Source organism: Jaculus jaculus, chromosome 10, assembly GCF_020740685.1.
Source record: "Jaculus jaculus isolate mJacJac1 chromosome 10, mJacJac1.mat.Y.cur, whole genome shotgun sequence".
NCBI lineage: Eukaryota > Metazoa > Chordata > Mammalia > Rodentia > Dipodidae > Jaculus > Jaculus jaculus.
In genome coordinates, this window is record NC_059111.1 from 73,241,820 (window position 1) to 73,261,361 (window position 19,542).

The 19,542-nt window shown below is 41.6% G+C and overlaps 1 protein-coding gene and 1 pseudogene across 5 annotated transcripts in view; one reads left to right on the forward strand and one right to left on the reverse strand.

Annotated features, from left to right (window-relative positions):
• The window catches only part of Tmem168 (transmembrane protein 168), a 47,931-nt gene extending 38,142 nt beyond the window's left edge, over positions 1–9,789 (reverse strand). The window contains exons 1-2 of one of the 5 annotated variants that reach the window (XM_045160524.1): positions 9,669–9,789; positions 4,404–5,649 (exon numbers count right to left, since the gene is read on the reverse strand). In XM_045160524.1, coding sequence (XP_045016459.1) covers positions 4,404–5,531 — 1,128 coding nt within the window. In that variant the 5' untranslated portion in view covers positions 5,532–5,649; positions 9,669–9,789. Of the gene's footprint in view, positions 1–4,403; positions 5,650–8,823; positions 9,053–9,200; positions 9,440–9,527; positions 9,644–9,668 lie in introns of those variants that run through there. The other 4 variants (XM_045160525.1, XM_004671589.3, XM_045160522.1 and 1 more) reach the window with 4 other exon arrangements.
• A 9,095-nt stretch (positions 9,790–18,884) lies between these two features.
• Positions 18,885–19,423, forward strand: LOC101593588 (annotated as a pseudogene).
• Positions 19,424–19,542: the final 119 nt, after the last annotated feature.

Consider the following 19,542-nt stretch of genomic DNA (forward strand, 5'->3'; position numbering starts at 1 on the left):
GAGGCCCTAGTGCACCCTTTCTCTCTCTCTCCTCTTTCTCTCTCTCAAATAAATAAAAATGAAATATATATTAAAAAAAGAATTTGAGATAATCCTGAAAACTTACTTGGATTAGCAACGATGTTATTCCCAGTTTTGTCCTTACAAAGACCTTAATTATTTGTTTTTCACTATATAATTTTTTTGTTTCTTCCATTATTTGGAAGGATTGCAACTTAATATAAGTCCAGTGGATGCTTCCCAAGTTACATTACATTTGATCTAGGCAAAAGTACAAGAAGAGATCACACCCAGCGGTTATAAATGGTATATCAGTTGGGAATGTGGGTAATAAAATTACTAAGGGGTAGAAACAAGGATTTCGTGGTCAAATAAATTTGTAAATGTTTCCCTTTCTGCATTTCTTTTAACACTTTTCCCCCTGAGTACTCATTTTTATCTCAGAGAACACTCAGCAAAGAAGAATTTATGAAATCTTTTCATAACCAATTAGTTAAAATTAGACTAAAAATATCTAATTACCTGTTAGGCAAAATACCAGTATCACAGATAGTATCAAGTAGCAACCAATTAAGGAATGCAGACACACTCAGGTAGATTTATATCGGTCTTAAACAGCTGAATTAATAAGCCACTTAAAAGGTGTATTACTGACAAGGAGTTTTTGCATCATCCCTCAGGATTTTTAGCAAAGCAGAGTCCTAGACATTTAGTTCCCCTATATATGTACACATGAGAAGCAATGATCAAGAACAAAGGTTGGCATGCTTTTTCTGTAAATGGCCAAATAGTTAATATTTTAAGCTTTTTTTTAATTTAATTTTTATTAACATTTTCCATGATTATAAAAAAAATCCCATGGTAATACCCTCCCTCCCCCCCCCCCACTTTCCCCTTTGGCATTCCATTCTCCATCATATTACCTCCCCATCTCAATTATTTTAAGCTTTTTAGGAAATAGGGTTTTCAATAAAACTATTAAACTATGACATTTATCATAATGATAAAGGTCAACTATTAGGTAAGTAGCTCTTACAAATAGGAACAGGTCTTGAAATACACATAAGAGAGTAAAACAAATGAGGAAGTAGACAATTCAATTGTAATGCATATTTTAATGTCTAAGCATTGATAGATCTAGACAATCAGCAAGGATGTAGGACATGAGTAACTTTATTATCATGACAGCTGATATGTATACACTCTGACCAGTAACACAGCATTAATTCTTTTAAAGATTCTATGCAAGAAAAGATAAACTAAAACATATGTGTATTTGGCTTATATTATATAAAAGCATATGGTATGATGGCTTATATTGATAGTCAACTTGACAGGACCAAGTTTACCTAGGAAAAGAGCCTCTGGGCATGCCAATGAGGAATTGTCCTGATTATGTTAATTAAGGTGGGAAAGCCCACCTTAACTGTAGGCAGCTCCAACCCATGGGCTAGAGTCCTGAACTGTGTAAGGAGAGAGCTGACTGAGCACTAGCCTTCACTGCTCTTGGCTTCTCCCTGTGCACTGAATGTGATCAGTGCCTCACATTCCTACTGACATGCCTTTCCCACCAGAATGGAGTACATACTTGGAACTATTAAATAAGCCCTTCCTTTAAACTGATTTACCAGGTATTTTATCCCAGCAACAAGAAAGGTAACTAACACACTATGCCATAAAACAAGTTTTAAAAACTAAAATCAGGGGCTGGAGAAATGGCTCAGCAGTTGCCTGCAAACCATAATGACCTAAATTCCATTCCCCCTAACCTACCACAACACAGACACACAAAGCAGCCCATGCATCTGGACTTCATTTGCAGTGGCTAGCATCCCTGGCATGCCTATATTCTCTTTCCAAAAAAAAACCTTGGGCTGGAGAGATGGCTTAGCGGTTAAGCGCTTGCCTGTGAAGCCTAAGGACTCTGGTTCGAGGCTCGGTTCCCCAGGTCCCACGTTAGCCAGATGCACAAGGGGGCACACGCATCTGGAGTTCGTTTGCAGAGGCTGGAAGCCCTGGCACGCCCATTCTCTCCCTTTCCCTCTATCTGTCTTTCTCTCTGTGTCTGTCGCTCTTAAATAAATAAATAAATAAATAAATAAATAACCACCTAAATCATACAAACTGTGTCCTCCAAATGATGTATGGATAAAATAGAAATCAAAAACACGAAAGAAATGCTGGGGAATCCTCAAATACTACAATACCACAAAATTATAAATTACCATAGATCAAAGAAGAAATTTCAAAGGAAATTAAATTAGAAAACATCTTGTAAGATGGTATAGAATTGACAGAGAGAAACGCTATAGATCAATTTAACCAAGTAAAACAGGAATGAAGCATCACAATATTTAATTAGCGTCGAACAAATACGATAAGGCCATTCAGTAGGGCAAAGGTTTCTAGACTTTTCAAAACCTGGTAATGAAACAATTCGATATTCATGTACAAAAAATAAGACCATTACCTCATACCACAAATAAAAGCTACAAATGGACCACACATCGAAGTGTGAAAGCTAAAAAGTGATAATGCTTCTGGAAAAAAAAATAACACAAGAGGAAAATCCTAGTAATCTAGAGTTCAGCAGGTTCTTAGAGACACTACAAAAAGTATAGTCCACAAAGAGAAAGAACTCAACTTGATTTTGTAAAATGAAAAGATCACACATAGTCTGAAAAGAAAACATTTCCAAATCTTGTATCTGACAAAAAGATTATATACAGAATACATACAGAACTCTTAAAATTCAAGACAAATAACCTACTTCATAAATGTGTAAAATATTTGAAAAATACTCCAATAATAATGATAAATAGCTAATACATGCATTAAAAGATATCAATTACTAGTCCTGAGAGACATATAAAGCCAAAATGAGATATCACTAAGCAGAGGGGTATTCTCAAATAACTCAAATTTAGGAAGGAGTACAGTGGAAGGTGAAAATCTGAAAATTGATTCTCCTAAAATTATTTTTGTTGACATGCTTCTTGGAAAGCTTTGTGTTCTTTCAGTGGTATAGATAATCTAGCTGAAGACCATTGGTACATGCGAAAAAGAAGAATTCAGTGATCAAGACAGTATTCTGTTAACAGGATTTGATTACCTGGAAAGGCATCTTCCATGAATGTGGCTAACATGAAGAAAAAGCCAGGAAAGAGGCCAACACAGAAAGGCGATCAAAAGGAAGGAAAATTCTTCCTGGAATTTCTGACATAATTCTGACAACCCCTAGCACAGTCAAGCAAAGCAAAGGGAAGAAGCTACCCTCAGGTAACACCCAAGATATTTTCACTATTCAATGTACTCCCACACAGATCTCAGCCTACACTGACTGGAAAGTGCCATGCCAAGGCAGAGGCAAGTCTCTGTTATCGCCCTTTGACATGACATCTAGAAATCATGCAGCAGCCACCAATGGGTGCAAAGAATTGCAAGAAGAACTGATCTTCCCATATGGACCTCATCCCCAGCCTGAGGTACTCAGATTATAGTGTCTGTCACACCATACTCAGAAGTTATTTACACACCACCCTTTTTCTCCATTCATTACAGAAACATTCAAGGACAGAGATAACCTGAAGTCTTAAGCACTCAGTGTACTCCCTGACACTGAGTGTATGTTCAATAGTCAAAAGAAATGAAGACTGGGCTGATTAATATTGTAGACATAAACTCACACTATACAGTTTAAAGACTATCTTTTCTAAAACATTTCTAAAGCAGCAAATAAAATAAATCCATTTTTCCAGTGTAAAGAGACCCTCTAATGTATAATTATGAACCCTATAGGCTATTATATATATACTCTTTTAAGTAAAATCTTCAGAAAAATATGGGTACATAAAGAAATGTGCTGTATTGAAACCAGCGATTACATATAAGGTTGCTAATTGCTTTAGGGTACTTACTACCAATGACTCTGGATATGCCCTCTTAAAAGTATGTTATAGTTAACTTCTGGTGCTGGGACAAAACACCCAACCAAAGGCAGCTGATGAGAGAAATGATTTACTTTGGCTGACAGCCTCAAGGGGAAGCTTCATGATGGCAGGGGAAAGATGGTTTTTTAACAAAGGACATCATCTCCTTGCTATAACAGGTGGAAAACAATAGCTAGAGATTAAGCTGAGCTACAGCAAGGGGTAACTGACTACAACACCCCAAAGCCTGTCCCAAGAACACACCTCCTCCACCTTCCAAATTACCACCAGCTAAGGACCAAGCATCTAAAACATATGAGTTTGTGGGGGCCATCTGATTAAACCACTGCAAAATATATTCTCAAAAAAATCCCAATTTTAACTACTAAAGCTAACATTTTGTTACCTATCACAGGCACTGATATAAAACACACACACACACACACACACACAAAGAAAACAACATAAGCTTACCTGCCAAGAAACTGCTCCCAAAATTGCTGTTGAAAGAAGACTAAAAAAAACTAATTGCTCTGAAATTAAGCAAAAATGGCGCATACCTTTGGATGCCATGATTCTGTCTAGACTATTGTTATCTATCCTGTGGGTGAAATATACTTTATGGCAGTCATTTAATTTGGTATGGAATCCCCAAAGAGTTAAAAGAAAAATAATATGGCAAATCATCCAGAAAATTCCAAAAATGGAAAAGCCTGGTATCACAAAATACCAGAGGTGAGTGTCTCTAAGTTTAAATGCTGAAAGAATGAAAAACGTAAGCTCAATCATTCCAGCGAAAAGGACTGAAAGTCTTCTGCAAATTCTTCCACGGTACAAGAAAGGTTTCCACCTTTCAGTTACTGAAAGTCCACTAAAATAAATGTCAAGGAAAGGATCAATTATCAGGCAAATAAAAAAACATGCAAAAGCAACTGGATTTTTTGGAGTTTCCAATGAGGAAAAAAATAACAATACTGAAAAAATTACTAAGTTTGGAAGAGCTAAAAATGACTTCATTCTCAGGTCAATAATTAACATGGCCAATGCCACAACAAGTAAAATAACACTCAGAGATTTCTCTACCAACATAGTTGTGCTGGCAATGGCAAATCCAACAAGCTCCAGGAACTCTACTGTGGTTAGTAACGTGGGTCGATGACGGACATACCCAGAGATTCTCTCCACCAATGAGCATAGTGTCCTTAGCACTATGGAAGTCAGAAGCAGGTACTTGGTTGATTCTTCTTTCACATCATTTTTAAAGGATGAATTGTCAAGAAAGCATAGAAGACCAAGCAAAAATCCAAACCAAAGATTGGAGAGACTTAAACTTGCTGCTTCCATGGAAAAATAATAGTAGAGTATGCTGGCAATTCCAAGAACAAAAAGGCCAAGAATAAAAATTACCAGAATTAAAGAATTTGCTGTTTTTTCCCATCTTACATAAAGACCTAAACATATAGCCACTAGTAAGTTGATTCTGGCTAAATAGCCCAGGTATCGCACTGAGGAATGCATGTTCACTTCTCTATTGACTTCTTCCAGTCTTGTCATTGCTAGATAGAGACAATGACTAAAGCAGTATCGCAGTGATTTACACATGTAACCTGCAAAGTCGGCCTCTCCCCCGCAAAATTAACTTCTTGTATTTCAGTCAGCAAATCTAGTGCACTGGTAACTCCTACTCCAACATTTTCTCAGAATTTTTCTTTATAATGATCTAAAAAGAAGAAGAAAAAAATCAGTGTTAATTTTACACAGTAGTTTTGTGCTATCTCTGGTACAAAATAACAAGAGAAAAATATACGTTATTCTAAAATCCTGTCCCAAGTCTGATTTATATGTATCTTTTAAACTTTATTTATTTGCAAGTGTTTGTGTGTACGGGTGTGTCAGGGTCTCTCACCATTGCAAACAAATACCAGAAACATGCAGGCTTTGCAAACAAGTATCTTTGGCCACTAAGCCATCTCCCTAGGCTCCCTGATTTACATGAATTTTAATACTAACTGTTTCTGGCTCTAAAACTTTGTAATTTATCCCATGGAAATTGGCTGCACTTTCTATTCATCTTGCTAACACTGCCTGACTAAATTACAGTCAAGGGAACCTTCCTGCCTGAGATAGTGAAGATTCACCTAACCTATCTTACTTTTTAATATATTTTATTTATTTATTTGAGAGAAAGAGAGAGAGAAAGAGAATGGGCACACCAGGGCCTCCAGCCACTGCAAACAAACTCCAGAAACATGCGCCCCCTTGAGCATCTGGCTTTACGTGGGTCCTGGAGAATGAACTAGCATCCTTAGGCTTTGCAGGCAAATGCCTTAACTGCTAAGCCATTTCTCCAGCCCCCTAACCTATCTTATTTGAAAGTTCAATTCAACTTAGATAATAAGCATGTGATTTGGGCATAATGGAAAGCTGTTCAACTCTTAGATGGAATGAGAGACTACATCATGACTTCTAATTTGGAAAACAATAGTATACAGAACAGCAATCATTTTGTACACTCCTAAAATCCCATAGATCTTTTTACAAGGCAGCTCTAAAATCTTAGTCTTTACATTATGAAAGCAATACTTAACTAGAAGTAAAATTTAACTATGTTAAAGTTACTCAGTCACTAAAGCTGAGCCATAATTCCCCTGTACTTTCACCCCTACTACAAGAAATTACTTTAATTACCAAACATACTTTTCAAATCCACATACTGTCTTTGAAGCAAATCATTTGCTGAACTTGCTAGACAAAAGTCAAAACAGGGAGCCCGGTGTGGTGGTGCACGCCTTTAATCCCAGCACTTGGGAAGTAGGGGTAGGAGGATCACCCTGAGTTTAAGGCCACCGAGACTACATAATGAACTCCAGGTCAGCCTGGGCCAGAGTGAGACCCTATCTCAAAAAAAAATAATAATAATAATCAAAACACTGGAACTGGAATGCTCATGAACAGTCATTCGAAGTACATAAAGAACTTCTTCAACATACTTTTAGAAAAAGTCACCTTTGGGCTGGGAAGATGACCCAGTGGTTAAAAGTGCTTATTTGCAAAACCTGAGGGTCTGGGTTCAATTCCCTAGTGCCCATGAATTGGATTTGAACCTGGCAGTGCCTCCTTACCTTCAATCCATAAAGTACTTTAACCTTCTTCTCTCCTACACCTACCATTTAACCTCCACTGGGTCCTGACTACTCTTTGTTTTTTAATATTTTATTTATCTGCAAGGACAGCAGGGGGATGAACGGGGAGGAGGGGGAGAGAGGGGGGGGAGGGAGGGGGGATGGAGGGAGGGAAAGGAAGGGAGTGATGGAGGAAGGAAAGGGAAGATGGGCACACCAGGGCCTCTTGCCACTACAAACTCCAGATGCATGCATCTCTTTGTACATCTGGCATTACCTGGGTACTGGGAAACTAAACCTGAGCTAGCAAGCTTGCTAAGCAAGCACTTTTAGCTGCTAAGCCATCTCCTCAGCCCCTGACAACTTCTCCTAAGCATTACAAATATTTCTGGTACTTCTCATACTTAATGTCACCATTTCAGTTTCATCCACTTTATCCTCTCCCTTTTATTCATTCCTGCCTTTCTTTAAAAAGTACCTTTTGTGTGTGCATGTGCAGGTGTGTGTGGAGTGTAGAGGTGAGTGTGGAGGCCATAACGTCCATAGTACTCCTTTGGGGCACTCCGGATAAGGTCTCTTATAGGCCTGATGCCAGCCAGTGAGTCCCAGAGATCTGCCTTTCTCCCATTTCCCTACATTGCTATATTTTTATACAGGTTCTGGGGATGAGACTGAGGTCTTCACCCTTTGGAAGGCAAGCACTTTATCAAAAGAGCTTTTCCTCTACCCAGTGTCAGTTTTAAGACTAAATTTTATCAAGTCATTAGTGCGAAAAACCCTCCAATGGCTTCCCATCCTCCAACATTAAAGTCGGGGGCTGGAGAGATGGCTGAGCCGTTAGGACACTTGCCTGTGAAGCCTAGGGACCCAGGTTCAATTCCCCAGTACCCTCGTAAGCGAGATACACAAGTAGGCATGTATGTCTGGTGTTCATTTGCAGTGACTAGAGGCCCTGGTGCACCCATTCTCTCTCTCTCTCAAATAAATAAAATCTCAACTCCTTTCTGTGCCTTACAAAGCTCTCTACATTGGACTTGAATTTTCCTGCCCATCTGTTACTACTGTTCCTCTCACTTTGTACTCAGAGACTCACTGGTATTTCAATCCTGAACCAAATACATACTAAATAGATAAATACTATTCCCCCTCCAGATACATTCCTTTTCTTCCTCTAGTCCTACCTGTCCTCAAACTGGCTTACTCCTGTTCTTCAGGTGTCAGCTTAGATCATTATCTTAAAAGAATTACCTCTAACCCCATTATGTGATTCTGACACCTACTCAGTAATAGACAAAAAATTATCTTTCACTTGTTTAATGCCTGCATTCCTCAGTAGTGCATAGTCTCTCTGAGGTCCGTATTCCGTAAACATATGTCCAGCATATAGCAGAAAGTTTGGCATCAAGTTGTTATTCAACAACTACTTGTTGACGGAAAAAGAAGTAGAGACTAATATAAAAAGCTACTAATATGAAGAAGCTACATTTAACTATAATGCTACCTGGTTGTTACGTACTTGACAATATAAAGAAAGTAAATAATTTGTAGAATATGGTACAGCTCATAAGCAGCAGTGCTAAGGGAGATTCACAGAATCACTGGCTTGTTTTGGCCTTTCTCTAACCTTCAGTTAATTCACTCGATTTCTTCCAAATCACAATGTTCTCATCGCCCTAGCCTGCAATGGCTTCAAGGCACAACGTGCCACTTTTCATCTTTCACTGAAGATCTAACTCTCTTCCACCTAAGGGAAGTAACAAAGCTGAACGAACCACAACGGAGAAGAAATTTGCCTGCGAGAGTTCACAGGAACTCTCAGGCCGGCTCTTCAGGAAGGGCAAGCGTGGCACCGCGAACGCCGCATCTCTCGGTCCTGGGAGCACCCCAGCTCGCCGCCCAGCGCCGGGTCCAGGGCGAGGCGGCGGGCCGAGGGGCCCAGGACCCTGCTCTCCTCCCCGGCTTCCAAGGGGAAGGTGACCACAACGTGGCGCCCGGCTCGGGTCCCCGCGGACGACGGAGAGGCGTCCCTCTACGGCCCACCGAGCCAGGGCTGGACCCCAAGCCGGGAGAGGCCGGCGGGGCGGGGCGGAGCGGAGCCCGGGGCGGTGCCGCGCCCTCCCGCCGCCCCGAACCCCACCACGGCCCCTACCTGCCTCGGTCGCCGCCAACGCTCCCTCCGCGCTCCGAGGCCCACTACGGACGAGGGAGAGGAGGCCCTTGGGCTGGCCCTGTGAATTGGAACCAGGAGGTTCCGGACCAGGAGGACTAGGGCCCGAGGCCGCACGCACTAATAAAGCCCGGCGTCGGTAGAAACTTTCTGGTTTGCCGGCAGGGCCGCGACCGCCATGTTTCTGCCGCCGCGTCCCCGACGGTACGGAACGCCGCCAGGGTCAGACCGCGTTGCGCTTTTCCTCCCCAGAGACCCGACTCCTCCTCCTTCCCATCCCAACCTGCGCGCGCCGCGAATAAACTAAACCTGCTGCGTCCAGCGCCACAAAAATGACAATTGCCCCATCCTGGGACACTGGCTTTGCTCCCGGGATCTAGATTCAGCAGCAAAGAGCAAGAAGCTGGAAGACCACCAAATGTTAGTCTTTTAAAGCATCTTAGTCATTACATTAGGGTGTGGACCGAAACTGGGACTGCTCTGGTGGCACAGTCGCACGAAGACTGTAACTACTGCAGGAGGCGTTGCTGCGCAGAGAGATAGCATAATAAATGGCTTTGTGTCTGCTGCCCAGCTGAAGCCCCAGCTCAGGCCCGCCTTCAGAGCCATTCTCTCCTTTCCTCAACCAGCTTTTATGAAGAAGTCCACTAGGAGTCTACACCTCGTGCATCTTTACTCCTACATCTTTAGTTCTCCCCGACCACAGGGGTTTTTCAAACTGCATGACTAAGTTTCGCTGGTATTCAGAACGCACTAAATCAACGCGTAGATGCTCTTTGAAAACAGAATTTCACAGTACTTGTGGGGGCCAAATTGTCCTGGGATTTCAATCCTACATGCAATCTTGTTTCCCCATAAAAAGGTAATGATGTCTTTTTCACAAATTATGAATATTTAGTGAAACAATGTGCCCTTTCCCACATAAAATTAGTGTTAAAGAAAAATAGGCTGGAGAGATGGCTTAGCGGTTAAGGCACTTGCCTGCAAAGCCAAAGGACCCAGGTTCAATTCCCCAGGACCCATGTAAACCAAATGCACAAGGTGGCACATGCATCTGGACCTCATTTGCAATGGCTAGAGGCCCTGTCATACCCATATTCATTCTCTCTCTCTCTCTCTCTCTCTCTCATAAAGAAATATAATTTTTTTCAAAAAGAAAAATAGTGATTTCAATGATGCCTCTTAAAATGTGGTTGTAAGGACAGCTTTATTTAAGACTTTACTACCCTAAGTGCAGAGACCAATGCAACACTCCCATCTTCCAGTGGAGAGCTTGAGCTCCACTGAAGATAGAGCCTGTGCAAATGGTAACTTACAGCCAAGGAGCAGAGGGATGGATAGAAAGTTACTAAGAAGAAACATCAAGGCCAAGAAGGACATTGACAAAAAGGACCTAATAGCATTCTTTCCAAGAGGGCCAGAGTGACCACATCTTACCTGGAAAACAGGAGATGAGGACTGATCTGATATGGAGCCTGAGGGGCCTAGTTAAACTAACTTGACAAGATTCTTTTGTTAAAATTGGGTTTTACAGGGAGTGCACAGTTGGAGGTAGAAAAATTCAGAAGCCTGAATACAATTTGGCCAGGTTAGAAAATATATGAGAATCCTTTCCCTTTCAAAAAGAATTCTCTGCCTGCTATCTGTTCCCACCAACATTTTATGCTGCTTGTAGATCTCACAGAAGTCAATTTCAAAACCCTAGTTTCCTCAAATAAAACTAATGCTGATAGCTGTTAGAACATAGATGCAGTCACTTTAAGAGGTTCTGCTGCCAGCCCCCTGTTGCCAGGGAAACCCAAGGCCATCTGAATTATGGCCTTGGGTCCTGTCTATGAGTTAGACAGCAGCAGAACAACCCTTCCTGCTGAGAGACCTTGAAGGACCAGAGGCCTTCTTTATCTCCCACTCTCTCCTCCATGGCTTCCACCCTCCCCTTTCCCTCAAAAACTCATAAAAAGGTTCACCTCCCCTTTGTTCTCCAGATTTCTGGAGCTTCTCACTCTCTGGCTTCTGGACTTCATTAAGGGCCTGTGGCCTGGCACTCTCCTAATAAAGCTTTAATTCTAAAAGGGCGTTTTGTCTGAACTCCTCTCTGTTGAATGAGACTGCTCTTTTTTTTTTTTTTAATTATTTATTTATTTATTTGAGAGTGACAGAGACAGAAAGAAAGACAGATAGAGAGAGAGAGAGAGAATGGGCGCGCCAGGGCTTCCAGCCTCTGCAAACGAACTCCAGACGCGTGCGCCCCCTTGTGCATCTAACGTGGGACCTGGGGAACCAAGCCTCGAACCGGGGTCCTTAGGCTTCACAGGCAAGTGCTTAACCGCTAAGCCATCTCTCCAGCCTGAGACTGCTCTTCCTCTGAACAATGTCTATCACTAACCTAAGGTTTTCCTATGGATTGAGTGACAATGTATATTTTTAAAACACCTTGCAACCTTTAGGTGGTTTATCCTATTTAGATAAAACTCAAATTCCTCCTACAGCTCTGGTTTGGAGTAAGCTGATAATTTAAAAACCTTTAAATAAACACAGACAAATTGTGTATTATTCACCTTCAGGTTAAACTCCCACACATTCCCCAACTCTGCACCCCTGCCTGCTTTCATTTCCTCAATTATAGGAATATGTCTAGTTTGACTCACCATTTCATCAGCCTAGCTCAGTGCCCAGTATAGTTAACACTTAAACATTCTTTGAGCAAGATAATTGTGTAGGATAACTTTCACCTAGTTTCTTGCTATTTACTTCACATTAATGTTATCTATTTATAACTGAGTATGAAATCCATCATTTTCTTTTAATAAGTATTGGAGATTGTTATGTAGATGAGATCATTGTGTTATATTCTCCCTAGCCTCCAAAATGTTCACTATTTGACTGACAAATCTGTATTTCTGGCCTTCAGTATAGTGGTATGTCCTGTTTGTATAGGAGTAAAGATAGTATTCCTTGTTTATTCCATGCCTGCCATCTGATGCTTCCATTCTTTTTTCTTACTGTTGTTGTTTGTCTTGTTTTTCAAGATAGGGTCTTAACTCTAGCCAAGGATGACCTGGAATCCACTATGTAGTCTCAGACTGGCTTTGAACTCCCAGTGATCCTCCTACCTCCTGAGTGCTGGGATTAAAGGCATGAACCACCATACCTGTGACACTTTGTTTCTTGTTTGGAGAATTCCTCATCTTAGGATCCTGTGGCAGAAGCTGAAGTTCAAAACACTTGCTATCCAATCCTGTGTACCTACTGGAAGCTTAATGACTCAGAAAAGGAGGCACAGAATGCTACGCTTCCTAAGCAGCTGTGGGAGCAGAGCACAGCAAGATGAGCACTTGTAACAGTAGTGAATATGGTTGCTGTGTCAGGTGGCATTCACTGAGAGCTGTGCAAAGGCACAAGATGCCTGTGTTTCAGGATGATAACTCTAGAGGCCTCTTCCATCAGTGCTGCAGCCTGCTTCCTACTCTATGTGATTGCTGCTTGAGCTATCTATTCAGTTGTAATCTCTGTTCATGGATGTCTAGAACTAAATCTCCAGCCAGTCATTTGAGCTTAGACATCCTCTAAGAAATACCTTTTCCTTCTAACTCAACTAAATCTAATTACTGTTGCTTTGCACCAAGACTCTTGTTAAAACAGCTCTTTCATCTTCTTTCTCAAACATGATGCTCTGCCTTGTGACCTTGAAACCATTATTGATGATTATTATCATGTCTGTATATTTTAGACTATTTCAGTGAGATGTGTATGTGTTTGAAATTTAACTTCTTTAATCTGCATACTCCAGGGTGGTTAATTAGCATTTGAAAGACACTAATTAGGAATCCTCACTCCAGAGTTAGATGCACAAATACTTTCAATACCACTATGTCAATCTCCTCTCCAGGTTCTTTAATTAACATGAAGGATGGGAAAGAATTTTTCACAGTGGAAGGGAAAGGAGTTCAAGATATGTGGCTGGCTATAACAGTGTGCAGGAACTCTGTCTTTGCAAGAATCTTGTAGGTCCAGCAAACTCACACTTTTCAGAATGAATCCCTGCATCTAGATTGCTTTTTAACACATTGTCTGGTTTGTGTTATATTTTTATGTCTGCTGTATGAGATTTATGCAGTAGCCTTCAGTCAGAGACTGGCTACCATGGTAGTGTACCACTTAGTACTGAAGGAGAAAGTTTAACCTTTTACTTTAAATAATACTTAAGCTAGCAAAGTAATGGACTCTGAAACTGCTACAGGAAAGAGTAGGGGAAACCCTTCAACATACTGGCATAGGCAATAACTTTCTGAATATAACCCCAGTGCTCAGGAAATAAAACCAATAATCAACCACTGGGATCTCATGAAATTAAAAAGGTTTTGTACAGTAAAGGACACTGAATAGAGCAAAGAGACAACCTACAGAATGAGAAAAATTTTTGCCAGCTATACATCTGACAGAGCATTAATATGCAGGATATACAATTAACTCAAAAAACTAAATAAGAAATCAAATAACTAAATTAAAAATATGCTATGGAGCTAAATAGAGAGTTGTCAGAAGAATAAATAAAGATGGCATATAAACATCCAAAAAACAAGTTCTACATTCTTAGCCATCAGGGAAGTGCAAATTAAAACTACTTTGAGATTCTACTTTACTCCTGTCAAATGGCTATCATCAAGAAAACAAATGACAGTAAGTGCTTATGAGGATGCGGAAAAAGAGGAACCCTTATACACTGTTGGTGGGAATGTAATCTGGCAAAGCCATTATGGAACTCAGCATAGAGGTTCTTGAGATAGCTAAAAATATATGCACCATATGATTCAGCCATACCACTCTTAGGCATACATCCTAATGACTCTTTTCACTACCTTAGAGATACTTTCTCAACATTGTTTATTGCTGCTCAATAGCTAGGAAATGTAACCAGCCTAGATGATCCTCAACTGGTGAGTGGATAATAAAGATGTGATACATTTTTATGATGGAGATCTACTCAGTGGTAAAGAAAAACAAAATTATAAAATTTGTAGGGAAATGGATAGATCTGGATAGGATTATACTAAGTAAGGCAACCAGGCCCAGAAAGTCAAACGCCACATGTTTTCTCTCATATGTGGATCCTAGCTACAAATGTTTAGTCTTGTATGTGAGTTAGAGTAAAAATTGGTAGCAGAGGCCAGTAAGGTAGAAAGGGGCTATAAGAGAGGGAGAAGAGGGGAGGACTTCAGGGGATGTTATTGTATATATGTTACTAGACAAACAGGTTATTGGGGGTGGAATGGCCTAAGTGAGGTCAGGGAAAGAGGTTCACTAAAGGAAGTGTGTGGGAAGCATCATTCAAAAGTTAAGAGGGTAGGCCCTCTTGTAGCCCATGATTGGTGGTAGCTTGATAATGGAGAGCAGGTTCATGTTTGGGTATGGTTCTGACTTGTTTCCTAGCTCCAGCTATGGGTCCCATTCCACTGAGGGGATCAGTTAGCCAAATCAAGAGCAGTTGGTTTCCCACCATGGCTGTAATTCTCTCGAGATATACATATATATATATATAGATAGATAGATAGATAGATAGATAGATAGATATAGATATATAGATATAGATATAGATATATAGATATATAGATATAGATATAGAGATAGAGATATAGATATAGATATAAAATAAGGGTTATCCCATTTGTCTAGTGCTAACTTTACTCTCCATTGGAGAATCTGCTTCTCTTTTTCAGATAGAAGCAGATCCTAAGGAGTGAACCACCCTATCATACCTCAAAAGGGCCCCAACTGAAACTAAGAACAATTGGCAAAACAAGCAATGGTGCTGTTTTCTTGGTGAACCAGGTACCAGCACAAGGGTGAAGGAGATCAACACAGAGAACAATCAACTCCTACCAAATCAGATATCCAGAGACCCAGAGGCCCCCAACACCTCATCACAGAAGCAGACCAAAAATGAACCCAACATGGCTCAGGGAAATTTTGCAGAAGAGGGGGTGGAAAGAATGTCAGAGTCACATGTTGGGTCATGATATGCAGAGACATTTATCCTACCCATAACTGTGAGCTAACTCCACAATGCGTGGCACATATACCTCAACAAGGAGGGGCCAGGGGAAGGGGTAGGACATGGATGAGCCTAACAATGATACCAAATTGACTGTATTCACTGAGTATAAAACTAATTAATAAAAAAAAAAAAATCCAAAAAAAAATTAAGAGGGTATGAATAAGCCATATGGAAACCTACTTTTTTGGATAATGGTACATCCAGAAACCATAGATTGTTACTAGAAAAATTTTAGTAACAGGTATGAGATGCCTTCCATTGAACTGTTGACCAGAGAGGTTCCTGATACCCCAAAACATCACAGGACATTGCCAAAGCTCTTGGTCTCCCACCAAGGGTTGATGGTAAGAACCTATTGCTGAAGACTCCACATGCTTGGGCTACAAGGTCACTAAGAAATCAAGCTGGAGCCAAGCTGAAAACCTCCTCCCTGTAGACTAGCTGACAGAATGGTATAAAAAGCTATGCTGCCTTAAGCCCTATGGAGAGAGAAGACATCAGTGGAGATAAACAACAGTTGAAATTGCATGTCTTAAGTTTGTCCAGCTAGGTCAAATGAGCAAACGGGTATAATAGCGGCATGTCTGTTATGGGGAAAACAAATCACTCTCTAATTCCACTGGAGGCCTGCTCCATGGGAGGGAATACATTCCTGATACTGCAAACCTAGCCAAAGGACTTCGGCAGGGGAGATCATGATCCCTAGGCATGTAATGCCTGAAGGTGTCTGGCGAAACACATATATTATACTCACCAAACTGCCCTGTAAGCACTTTTCTTAACATTTATACCCATATATTAATGCTATTGTCACTTTTGGTTAGAGGCTCTTCTCTTTTCAGGTGGAGGTAACCTTTGGGATGACTCAAAAGGCACAATAGTGCTGGAAAGAAATGACAGAGGAGTATTCAGCACAGATACATCTCTGTTACAACTGCCAAGGCTCAAAGTTCATTACAGAATAGGTGGCAGAAAGAATATAAGAGACAAAGGAAGGGTAGCATTACTTACAATGCAATCGTCTAAACACAAAATGGCCTGGATAAACTTGACCTTGCAATACCTAGTACTACCTTCACAGGACCCTCATAATAGAAGGAAAAAATAATGACATCAAAATAAAAGAGAGACTAATTGAGAAGGGGAGGAGATATGATGGACAGTGGATTTGGGAAGGGGCAAGTGGAAAAGGGGAAGAATTTATCATGGTTTATGGAAGTTTTCAACAAAAATGTTAAAAAAATACAGTAAAATAAACTAGATGCTCAGTGATCCCACTAAGGAGGGCCCTCAAAGTAATGGGAGGAGGGGTGAATATATATATACCTTTTCCAAGACATTACTGGGCTTCAACTTGGGTGTGACCCACTCTTATTATACTTCATTCTTTTCTTCCATCTTTCATTTTTCCCCCTCCTTTTTTCTCTGTTAATTTTTTGTTTATCTTGTACATGGTAGCCTTCTATTCCCACCTTTGACTGTATTATTATTATTTTGTTCTTGTTTTTATTTATTTATTTTGAGGTAGGGTCTCACTCTAGCCCAGCATGACCAGGAATTCACTATGTAGTCTCAGGGTGGCCTTGAACTCATGGCGATCCTCCTACCTCTGCCTCCCAAGTGCTGGGATTAAAGGCATGCGCCACCACCCCACCTTTTGACTGTTTTTTTTTTTTTATTAGGCTTATTAAACTCTTCATTTTCATGATTGCTATTTGATTCTTTCTCAAAATCAATGCTTAACCTCTTTCTCTCTCTTCTGGTTTTTCAATGTAGGGTCTTGCTCTAGCCCAGGCTATCCTAGATTTCACTATGTAGTCTCAGACTGGCCCCAAACTCACATTAATCTTCCTACCCCAGCTTCCCAAGAGCTGTGATTAAAGGCATGGATCATTTCTCATTTATTTGTTCATCTATCTGACAGAGAGTGAGATTGGGCACATCAGTGCTCCTAGCCACTGCAAATGAACTCCAGAAACATGCACCACTCTGTGCATCTGGCTTTATGTGAGTACTGGGGAATAAAACCTAGGTCCTCAGGCTTTTCAGGCAAGTGCCTTAACTGCTGATACATCTCTCCAGACCCTCCATAATTTCTCATTTATGTAGTTCCGTCTTCCTAATTTTATTTAACTGTTTGCATTCCCTTGGATTTCATTTTATAATTGGTTTATTTATGTAATTATTTTACATAAATAATTAATGCAGAAAAGGTGTTTCTATGTCACCCAGGGTTGCCTCAAACTTGCTATGTAGTACAGCCTTGCCTAGCCATTCTCCTCCCTCTGCCTCTTGCTGGGATGAAAGGGGTGCACCAACACATCTGGTTATAATTATATTCTGCACTTCTTTATCCATTTCAGTTTTTTTTTGTAATGTTGCTAAAGAGTTATGCTGATCTGAAAGCATTATGATTTTCATATTTCTTGTATGTTGAGATTTTTGTATTATCTCCACCACTTTTACAGTGTGACCATTCTTGGTAAACAGTGTTCTCTTGAAGATATGTCTGGAGGTGTCAGCCTGTCAAGCAATGTTGAATTTCATTGCATTTAGCATGTACAATGTGTAGCCTTTCAGTAGCATCTTTGGCTGGGTTTAGTGACCATGGGAACAGTGCTTATTGTGGCAGAGTGAGAAAGGCCCAATGTCCCTGGTGGGCCATTTCTAGCAGATTTTGCAGGTGTGCAGCAGACAACAGAGTGGGGGGTGTTCCCAGTGTGGCTATTCCTATACAAGGAGTGGTGGTGTGACAGGACCTTTCACTCTTCATGGTACTGTCAGTAGCTTCTGGAACTGATAGAGGGCCAGGAAACACCTGTCGTCAGGGCAGTCATGCATACAGGCCTCCGCTCTGTGAAGATTCATAGGGGCAGAAACTTCACAACCTTCTGTGGTGCTCATGCCCACTTTTGACTGCTGTGCATGGTGAAAGTGGGAGCAACGTGGGAATGGAAGCTGTTTTTTCCTTTCTCTACATCGACCCTGGCTGCGATTTCTCAGGAGTGGGGCTGCTGCTGCTAGGTTTGGACAAAGTCCATTTAGGCAGTGTCTATTCGGGGTTCTACACTAGAGATGGGGATAAAGGCTGGAACTAGTGTTATCACTAGTTCCTCAGCCAGAGCATCACTGGGAACCACGATGGCCCTTGCCTCTCCCTTCTCAGCAACAGGAAAGTACAGAACAAGGAGGAAGGGTGGCATTTCTACGTGGATGGTTGCCTTCAGTCCTGGCACTAGTGAAAGTCCACATGTAGCTTGTCATGCCGATGGCCTCTGAGGAAAAGCTCCCTGATCTCCTGGGCCATGAGTTCACACACCTGGCCTTTATAATACTGGGCACCCTGGGGAACATTCTTTTAGACCAACTTGGGTTAATAATGAGAAGGCTACTCCCTGACAGAGTGCACTGCACAGATGGGCATGTGCATCAGTTTCTGACCCCTAGAATATTTTGAGACAAAAGAGTCCTTCTCAGGGCAACGCAGGCAGCAGTGGAGGCGTGGGGTGAGTGGCTAGGCCCCCATCCTAGCGGTCTATCTGTCGCCTGGCCCCACGTTGAGACAGCCTGGGCTGCTGCGCTGGCTCCCCCAGGGAGGCCTTCTTGACATCATGAATCCTGTTTATATCCCTGGGTCTTCTGGGGTTCCCTATGCAAATGCCAAAAGAATTGTTTATCCAGCTGCTTTCCCTGTGGGCTATGCAGCTCCTGCCTATTCTCCTAACATGTGCCCTGGAGAGAATCCTACCTACCAAACAGGCTACACTCCTGGGATACCTTATAAAGTGTCCTGTTCCCTCACCGTCGGGGCTGTGCCACCATACTCTTCCTCCCACAACCCCTACAAGACAGCGTGTACCCTGTGAGACGTGCCTACACCCAGCAGAGCCCATATGCCCAGCAGGGCATGTATTACACACAGCCACTGTATATAGCACCCCCTCACGTCATCCATCATACCAGGGTGGTGAAGCCCAAAGGCGTGCCAGCAAGGGTGTACCTTGCTCCCATCCCTACCCCTAGGGGCAGCGGGGTCACCATGGCCATGACTGCTCATTCTCCAGCTCCTGTTGCCCTTCACCCAGTCACTGTGCCCACATAGTGGGCCCCAGGAACACCTACCTACAGCGATGTGTCCCCTGAGTGGTGATAACCCTGCAAGTTATTGCTTGAGGATGGAGCTGTGCAGTCACCACTGAGTCCCACAGCTGGTGGCCTTGTGCCTTGTGCCTCCAGCCAGGATTTTGACCTTAATGCTCTGGACACTTA